The 10048-nt window shown below is 45.5% G+C and overlaps 1 protein-coding gene across 1 annotated transcript; it reads left to right on the top strand.

Moving 5' to 3' along the window:
• The first annotated feature begins 7195 nt into the window (after positions 1-7195).
• LOC127049228 (uncharacterized) lies at positions 7196-9304 on the top strand. Its single transcript, XM_050949811.1, has 2 exons — positions 7196-7772; positions 8393-9304. The coding sequence occupies exons 1-2, from the start codon at positions 7217-7219 to the stop codon at positions 8884-8886; spliced, it is 1050 nt and encodes a 349-aa protein (XP_050805768.1). The 5' UTR covers positions 7196-7216; the 3' UTR covers positions 8887-9304.
• Positions 9305-10048: the final 744 nt, after the last annotated feature.

The following is a 10048-nucleotide window of genomic DNA, read 5'->3' as shown; positions in this document are numbered from 1 at the left end:
ATTTCTGACTTGAATGCCTTCATACTTGTACTCAATACCTCCCTCTTTGTAGTTAAATAAATTTGTTTTATTCTTTAATCAAAATGAATCCAGTGTTATGAACGGTGTGAGTAACTCCATTTAAGATGGCAATATGTTGTATCTTGATGCCCTTAGAGGGGCAATGGACCTAATATATTTGGATCATAGGCGCCGACTCCATGGGTGCTCTGGGGCTGGAGCACCCACAGGGAAAAATTGGTGGGTACTCTGCACCCATCGGCAGCCAAGCTCCCCACCCCAGTTCACCTCACCTCCACCTCCTCCCCTGAGCGCGCGCATCCCTGCTTTTCCTCCCAGCGCTTACACCACGAAACAGCTGTTTTGCAGAGGCATCAAGCTCTAGGAGGGAGGGGGGATGAGCAGGAATGTGGTGCGCTCAGGGAAGGAGGTGGGGAAGAGGTAGGGCCAGGGTGGGGATTTGGGGAAGGGGTTGGAATAGGGGCAGGGAGATGGAGGAGTTGGGACTAGGATTTTGAGGAAGGGGCTGGAGTTGGGGCAGAGCCAAGGGCAGGGAGAGGTCAAGCACCCACTGGTGCCAGCAGAAGTCGGTGCCTATGATCTGGACTGTCTAGGACTGGGCTGGACAGTGCAGAACACATGTTTTTTGGGGAAAATCCAGGCCAAGGAGTGTTTTTGGGGTCACCTTGAAGGTAGTAACCAAGCTTGGTGGAAATCAGAGGTGTGGCTTGTGTTTGCTGACAGAGCAGACAGAGCTGGTCAGAGCAGCTGAACCAGGGCTGTGGCTACACAGACATTCAGGGTGTGACCTGTATGCTGTCTAGGAGGAGTCCAGGTTGGGAGCCATAGCACCAAAGCATTGTGGGGCACTTTGGTTTACAGGGCAGGTGGTGACACAGAACTTCACTGGTCTGGATTGCCCCCTGGAATGTTACACCCTGCAGCAAAGAGCTGATGGACTAGGTAAGATCCCACCATGAGATGGGCAAAGGCAAGAGGTCTGTCACCTGAAAAGGTGCACTCAGAGCGGTAAGGTGACAGAAGTGTAGCTATCCCTACAACCATGCTGTTGTCACATGCACATTAGGAACTTTGTTGAGACCACCAATCCATTAGATGGCAGTATCTTTCAGCAAGAGCAATCAGAATTTCCATCTCATTCTTGGCTGTCCTGTGCTCTTCCAGAAGTTTTGTGTATAGCCAGAGAATGTACAAATGTTTTCTAATGGGTCTCTTTGATAACAAAAAGTTATAGGTTCCAGTATTTTTACCTGTATGCATCACTGGATAGCCACATGCCTTGAGCTACCAAAGGCAGGGGCATAGAGTTTAAGTGGTCAGCTAGGGCCCTGCATTTCAGAGGGGGCATAAGCAGCCTCTCTTCTTTCCTGTGCTGTGTTTTAATTTTGCACTAGTATTTTAAAAGATGCCTTTCCTCCTACCAACATACACACCTTGACTGTTATTCAAGAGCCACTTCTCTGAGACTCTGGAAATAGCCCTTCTCTTCCCACATGACTTGTTCATCGGGGGCTTACCATCAAATAAGAAGCTGGGAAGGAAAAGGGAAACAAGTGAAAGATTAGAGAAGAGAGAGAATAAATAAGAAGTTAATAGAGGCAGATCTATAGAAAGCAACAGTGGAAACTAACAAGGTAGAATAAGAAAGCAGTGGTAGGGAGTGGCACCTAGTAAAAGAAAAGGAAAAACTATATGAGCCAAACAAATAGGAAGATGGAGAAAAAGAGAGAGTCTTCAGGGAAAGCAAGAGGAAGAAAACAGAAATACATGTAGAAAAAGGGACAGAAAATTACCAAACGTATTTCAGCTAGTATTCGTACTGCAAACTCAAATAATTTAAGGACAAAAATACTTATCAAGACAGTATTGTTTAACAAAAATCAAACATTGGAAGGCCAGGAAATTCTAAATTACATGAATGTGAAAATAATTGCTTGACAATATAGAAATTCAGAGTTTCATATATTGTAAGGCCAGGAGGGACCATTGTGATCATCTAGTCTGACCTCCTGTATAACAAAAACCACAGAACTGCCTGGAATTAATTCTTGTTCGAACTAGAGCACTCCTTTTAGAAAAAAAATCCAATCTTGATTCTAAATTTGCCAGTGATGGAATATCCACCACGACCCTTGGTCTATTAGATTGAAGAACCTACAATGAACAATTTCTGTTCCTCATATAGAGTTTGTGTTTTGGTGCTGTCTTTGTACAATGCCTAATGTTATATGATTTGCGTCTATGACTAGGGCTCCTAGGCACTACAGTAATACAAATAATAAACATCTGCAAAATTTATCAGTGGTGGTTTCAGGTAAGTAATTATAGACTGTGATCAAGTCACCCCTTAACATTCTCTTTGAGAAGCTAAATAGATCGAGCTCCTTGAGATTTTCAGTATAAAGCTAGGGTGACCAGATGTCCTGATTTTAAAGGGATAGTCTCGATTTTTGATTCTTTTTCTCATACAGACTCCTATTACCCTCTACCCCCATCCCGATTTTTCACATTTGCTGTCTGGTCACCCTAATAAAGCATTCTTTCCAATCCATTCTGAACCTTATGAACCCTCTTCAATTTATCAACATCCTTCTTGAATTGTGGGACATAGTATTCTGGAAGTGGTGACACCAGTACTAAATATAAAGGTAATATTACTTCTTTATATCTACTCAAAATTCCCCTGTTGATTCAAGGATCCAAGGATCACATTAGCCTTTTCAGCCACAGTGCCCACTGGGAGCTTATGTTCACTTGATAACCCATCATGACCCCTGAGTTTCTTTGGAAGTCATTGCTTCCGCAGATAGAGTCCCCCATCCTGTAAGTACAGCCTACATTCTTTGTTCCTAGATAACTCACATTTGGTTATATTAAAATGCACCTGTGCTAATTGGTGCCAGTATTCAGTGTCATTGCCCTATACTTATTTTCATATAACCACACAATTCCCTCCTCATTTTCCTCACCTCTAGTGGGCCATGCTCACCATGGTTGCTGCTGTGAGCACCTTGAAGCAGAAGTGTCAATAAACATGTCTTGTTTAAAACTTTAGGGGAGCAAGGAAAGGGAGTTCTGAACCTTAACATTCACTTTCTGTTGGATTATACTGGCCAAGGTATCTCTTTGTACTATATTTGTAGCTGCTGAGGTGTGGCCTTAAGGGGTTCCCCTCCACATCTGCAAATGCCTGATCCAGATAAAGAAGAGAAAGAAGAACACGTGGGATGACATGTTCTGCAAGATCTTGCAAGCCAGTGCTGCCTCAGACTCTGATCAAAGGACCTGGAGGGTGACCATTGCAGACAACCTGGAAAAGGAAAGAGCAGACATGAGAAAAGCGCAGAAGTTCCAGCAGGAAAAGGAGAGGGAGATGCACCAGGATATAATGGTACTTTTCCAGACACAAACAAAGAGGCTGCAGACTCTTGTGGGCCTACAGGTTCAACAGTCCCAGGCTCACCTCCTTTTGCAGTCCATGAAGAACTCCAGCATAGCACCTCTCTATGGCCCACTGTAGCGGGGTGGTTACCCACTCCAGCCCTGACAGGGTTAAAGCCACCCCTGGGAGAGGGCTGAGAGAAAAGCTGGGTTGATTGGGAGGCAGCCTCAGCTGGAGGACACGCCCCAAGCAGACCCAGCTGGCCCTAGAAAGGTCAGGGCAGCCAGGCACTCAGAAGGCTTTCTCTAGTCTGAGGGGGAACAGGGCCTGGCTGCCTAGCAGAAAGGGTACTAGGAGTGAAGCAGGACTAGGGAAAGCCAGGGGAGCTTCCGGCTGGGAACTCCCCAGGCTGCAAGGCCTAGTTTAAGGCCTAAAAGGTATTGGGTGGTAGAGAAAGGCAGCAGGTTGGATCCCTTTGCCTGTGATGAGTGGCTTATACTGCAGTCTGCCCCAGAGGGTGGGGCTAGATGGTGACTAGCAGTAGCCCAGATTGCGATGAGGTGGGGTTAGTGGGTGGGGGTTCCCCTGAGTGGGGAGACCCAGAACCTGAGTGTGGGGGTACTGCAAGGGGGGCAGCAACCCAGAGAAAGGGACATGGGGGCCAGCAGCGAGCAGGACACTGGCCTGCAGAGGGTGCTCCAGGCTGGAAGAGAGCTAATTCTCAGAAGGTACCAGCAGGAGGCGCTGCCAGGAGAGTCTGCGCCTGCTTACGCTTGCCTTCAACATTCCATGTGGCATCACAGCCGCATCTCTACCCCTACCCCTACCACTCTACCCTGGGGGATATTAAGGACAACCACAGCTTCAGAAACACTGGCCTGTGAGAGCCACAGCTGATGTATGTGCAGCTAAAATGGCCTGAGTATGTCCCCTCAATCCCTTGTGTTAGAATGAACACAGGTCATATTTTGGACATATGCCAATATGCAATACATACAGAGAGCTGTGGTCATATTTTGTTGCTGACAAACAATGTCACCACAGTTGGTCCTATCTGTCATCCTTGTTGACAGTCTCAGCAGAGATACTAAGATCTGAATACTCAGAGAATGAACTAAGCTCTTGACCAGAATAGGTTTGATGCACTTAGGCAAGGTATGATGGGAGAGCTTTCATTACTGCTCTCCACTCTGTACCAGTTCTGCAGATAAACTCATTCTCCCAGGGTAATATATAGGCAGGATTCAATTTTTTAAAAGTGTGATATTCTAAAAGGAGATGTCATCACTGTATTTCAGATACTGCTATTCTTCTTGTGTCCAAGACCTGCTTTAAATTGATTTGCATTGAAATGTATGGAGCTGCTGCTTCTGGGAAGTGAGGGTTTGTTTTTAAAGACTAGAGTGAAACAGATGAACAAAAAAGTTTAAAGTGTCATTTGCATGAATTAAAATCTCTAAATGGTACCTGACCTAGATGATGCAAAGAAAAATGTTTTCAAGATAGTCTGAAGTGGCTGAAGAGTGCCTGAGAGACATACTGAGGTTCATCCAGAAAGGTTTTTGAGGGAAAGTGGGAGAGATATTGAATCTAACAGCTTTCCTTTGTAAGTAGAAATGTAAATAAAAAGCAGAAGTGTGTCATACTCACACATGCATGTGGAAGTCTACGTTTTGCCCATTCCCTTTAAGTGCATGTTCTTTCCCTTGCAGGCATGCAAGTGACTTATAGTTTCAAAATGAGATTTTAATCTAGTCTATATATATATTATTACTAATATAGTGCGGTAGCACATGATAAATACAGCAAAGAATCCTGTGGCACCTTATAGACTAACAGACGTTTGGAGCATGAGCTTTCGTGGGTGAATACTCACTTCAGATGCATCTGACGAAGTGGGTATTCACCCACAAAAGCTCATGCTCCAAAACGTCTGTTAGTCTATAAGGTGCCACAGGATTCTTTGCTGCTTTTACAGATCCAGACAAACACGGCTACCCCTCCGATACATGATAAATACACTGAAGTTTGAGTGATGCTCAGAAATGGGAGTCTTAAGAACCTAAGAGATGTGCTGTATGATTCATTAGTGTGTGAAGCGCAAATCTCCCAGAATGAGGAGTTTACAACCCAAGGATACATCTACACTCAGCTGGAAGTGTAACTTCCAGCACAAATGAATGTACATGTGCAAGCTTTGATTGAACTGATGTGCCAAAACTAGAAGTGTAGCCACAGCAGCACAGGTGGCAGGACAGGCTAGCCATTTGTGTTTGTACCTAGGGTCCCGGGCATGATTGTATTTGGGTCAGCTAGCCCAACCGGCTGATATGGCTACGCTTCTATTTTTAGTGCACTAGCTCAATCAAAGCTAGCATGAGTACATCTCCAGCTCAAGTGAAGATAGACCCTAAGTTCAACAACACACAGCAGAAAGCGATGGTGTGTAATGCTAGTTTGGGCTAAGAGACCAAGGAGGGTTACAGTTCATGATCATATGATAAGCTTTTACCAGATGCATCTTGTTTGTTCCATTTTCTTAATAAATCAATCTTATTTTACAAGTATTTTTTTAACTCGTTGCAGAGGGAGGGAAGATAGGAAGTGACAGAGTTCATGAGATCACAGGAAGCTGGGGGAGAAAAGAGGAGGTGTGGTGGGAGTGGAAACAGTACATGAAGAATAAAGCAGTTCAGAGGTAAAAATCTAGAAGACAACAGCAGGAATCTCAGCGAGGCAGGGAGAAGGCCACAAATCTAAGACTGGCAGCACACGGTAGCACAAGAGAATCTGCAGTGGAGAAAGACAGCAAGTAATTTGTGAAGTTGGCAAGGAATGAATCAAAATGAGCAGTGCTCATACATTAATCAAAATTGTCAAGAACAACATATTGTTAGCAGCAAAAAGAGTGATGGCATAAATAATGGAATGGAAGTGCTAAAAACCAGCAGTTATTAAATTGGAGGCAATGAATGAAGCATCAGAGTAGAAACTGGCAGCATTAATAAATAGGTAGAGTTAGAGTATTGCAGTAATGAACTAAATAGCAGTTTTAAATAGTAGACAAAATTCAGACATGTAGGCGACTCTTTGTTGACAGAGTTCAAGTTGTGACAGAGTCATTGCAGGGTCTGACAGTATTTGCCCCATCACTCTTGAGCGGTGGTGAGGCCACGGGCATGGAGAATTCCTCCATTGTCTGTTCAGAGAGTAGGGTGTCATCTGTTGTGTGTTCAGGAAGATCACTTGATTGAACATACAATATTAGTAAACTTGCATCTATCAATTTGAGCTAATGCTGGAATTTAGACTGCAGCAGAAGCACTTACCTATTCTGCAATAAGGACAATTAAACAAATCACTAACAGTTTCCCTTTCTTTCTGAGCCGCTCTGTGCTATCTATTGGTGATGCAAGATCCATTCAGAAGATAAATTGGAAAGAATTTCTAACTAGGGCCAGGTCCAGACTAGAGCTTTAAATCGATTTTAAGAGCTCTAAATCGATTTAAAGCTGTAACCGTCCACACTACAGAGTGCATAAAATCGATTTTAAGGGTCCCTAAAATCGATTTTGGAACTCCATCTAAACGAGAGGAGTAACCCCAAAATCGATTTTTTAAAATCGATTTTATGATAGTGTGGACGGACATCGAAGTTAATGGCCTCCGGGACGTATCCCACAGTGCTCTAGTGGCCGCTCTACACAGGTAAAGGTACTCTTCTGCTGGCTAGGTAAACAGGAAAAGCCCCGGGAACTTTGAAATTCCATTTCCTGTTTGCACAGCGTGGAGCTCTCAGCAGCAGAGAGTAGAATGCAGTCTCCTGAAAATAGGAAAAGAGCTCCAGCATGGAGCACACAGGAGTTACTCGATCTGATAGCTGTATGGGGAGAAGAGTCAGTGCTTTCAGAACTGCGCTCGAGCAGACGAAATGAGAAAACCTTTGAAAAAATTTCTAATGCCATGCGGGAGAGGGGACATACCAGGGACTCGTTACAGTGCCGAGTGAAAGTGAAAGAGCTCAGACAGGCGTATCAGAAGACCAAAGCAGCAAAGGGCAGGTCAGGCTCTGCCCCCAAAACATGCCGGTTCTACGACGAGCTTAACGCAATATTGGGGAACAGCGCAACGACGAACCCCCCCTTGTCTGTGGATTCAGAGGTGGGCATCGTGATTCCTGCCACTACGGAAGATTTATTTGATGGCGATGATCAGTATGATGAGGACCAAGAGGAGGAGGCTCCAGCAGAGAGCACAGAGCATTTTATCCCCCCAAACAGCCAGGATCTTTTCCTCACCCTTACTGAGGTTCCCTGCCAGCCATCTCAAGGCAGTACTCCAGAAAATGAAGCTGAGGGACAGTCCTCTGGTGAGTGTAATTTCTTTTAATAAAAGCTTCGGTTTAATGTAAGCCTTTTTTACTGGGTGTTTCAAATCACTACCTGTACTTAGAGTCACTGACCAAGTAGATTAAAAACCTTTCCTAAAACAGTGACCCATGAGGTGGTTTTTAGAAAAGTCTCCATTGTAACAGGGCGGATTCATCCTGCTTGTTCGGGGAACGCGAGAGCAAACCGGGGAAGGAGACCAGCTTCGCCACGGTTTGCTCTCGCGTTCCCCGAACCACCCAGCAAAGCGCAGGGAAGGAGACCTGATTGTTCGGGGAACGCGAGAGCAAACCGGGGAAGGAGACCAGCTTGATTACCAGTACAATCTACTACAGGGATTACTAGCCATTATTAACTTACCATTTTCTCCGGACACGGTCTGTGTGCTCCCCTGACCTGCGTCTGAGCAGAAATCTCTGTCCTCAGCCACAAGCAATAAGTATTAAAGGAATCCTAAGGCGACCTTGTGGTAAAGTAACATGTTCAAGGTTCGGTAACAGGCACAGGTCAGTGAGGAGAAACACTGTATGCATTGTTGTGTGAAATGTGTCTCTTATGATTCTTTTATCACTCTTTCCAATCCCCACCCCTCCACACACAGCTGCACATTTCTCCAGCCTCCCTCTCGCTTCTCCTCTACGTGGGGGGGGTATCATAAGAAGACTGAGGAAAAGGAGGACGCGTGAGGACATGTTCACCGAAATTATGGCAGTAACCCGTACAGAGAGAGCTCAGCAGGGGGACTGGAAACAATTGGTCGCAAAGTACAGGGAGGCTGCCAGTCAACGCGAAGACAGGAGGGACCAACGCGAAGACAGGAGGGACGCCAAAAATGATGTCAGGTGGCAGGAAGATCAGCGCTGGCGAGCAGCAACTCTGGATCTTCTTCGTGATCAGACTGACATCCTCCGCGATATGCTGCAAGAGCTCCGTGGTTTCAGAATGCCCCTACAGCCCGTGTATAACCTCCCTCAGTACTCACCCTGTCCCACGCCTTCCAGAACCAGGCATGTAAGAACGCGTGGGGGAAGGCTCTCTGCACCAGCCCCCTCCACCGCTGCGGACACTCCAACCAGAAGGCTTTCATTAAATTGAAAAGCCCTTTGTGTCCTGTTTTTTCCCTCCTCTAATGATCCAAACTTCTCCCATGGCACCTTTGCCTATTTTTACTCTCAGGTCATGCTATTAAGGCAGTGTGACTGTAGTTTGGTAATGAAGTAAAGCAAGCAGCTTTGGAAAGCTGCACGGAAGCTAGTTATCAGCATCAGGATTTGACAATTGGGGATATGGTTAATAAAGGGAAAACAAAGAAAGCAGCCATACCGTAACCTGGTCCATGAGAATTCTTGTTCTGTCTTCTCTGATGCACTTTCTTCTTTCCAACCTCCCTCCCCCTTCCTCCAAACCTCCCTCGCTCCGTCCCCCATAGAACGCTGAGTTATGAAATTTCATGCACAGTATTGTAACAACAAGCATGATGCTTGATTGATGAAAGGGTCTGATTTTAAATAAAGAACACAATTCTTGTAACAAATAGTAGTAACTTTATTTTCAATAAAAAAGCAGTTAAGGAAGGTTGCAGGTACAGTGCCTAGCAGCAGACGGAAGCAGCTAATGGTGGAGGTAGGTAATAATTGGGAAATACAGAATTATATGTTTTCCAATGGACAGCTCTCGCAAGTAACCTAAGCAAGCAATTGAGGAATGCTGCAGGCAAAGTATCTTGCAGCAGCAACACCGCATAGACGGGGAGGGCAGCAATCAATTGAAAGGAAAATCAGCATTCAAACTGTACCCTGGCCCATGAGGAAGCTACTTTTCAGTGCTTCTCTGATGCGCACAGCATCCTGGTGAGATCTTCTAATTGCCCTGGTGTCTGGCTGCGCATAATCAGCGGCCAGGTGGTTTACCTCAGTCTCCCACCCCGCTATAAAGGCCTCCCCCTTGCTCTCACAGAGATTGTGGAGCACACAGCAAGCAGCAATGACAAAGGGGATATTGGTTTGGCTAAGATCTGAGCGAGTAAGAAGCGTTCGCCATCTCGCCTTAAGCCTGCCAAATGCACATTCTACCACCATTCTGCACTTGCTCAGCCTGTAATTAAACAACTCCTGAGCACTGTCAAGGCTCCCTGTGTATGGCTTCATTAGCCAGGGCATCAAGGGGTAGGCTGGGTCCCCAAGGATAACTATAGGCATTTGGACATCTCCAACTGTTATTCTCTGGTCAGGGAAGTAGGTCCCTTGCTGCAGCCGTT

This window comes from Gopherus flavomarginatus, chromosome 4, assembly GCF_025201925.1.
Source record: "Gopherus flavomarginatus isolate rGopFla2 chromosome 4, rGopFla2.mat.asm, whole genome shotgun sequence".
Lineage (NCBI taxonomy): Eukaryota > Metazoa > Chordata > Testudines > Testudinidae > Gopherus > Gopherus flavomarginatus.
Note: the sequence above shows the minus strand (reverse complement) of the source record. Positions and strands in the feature narration are given on the sequence as shown.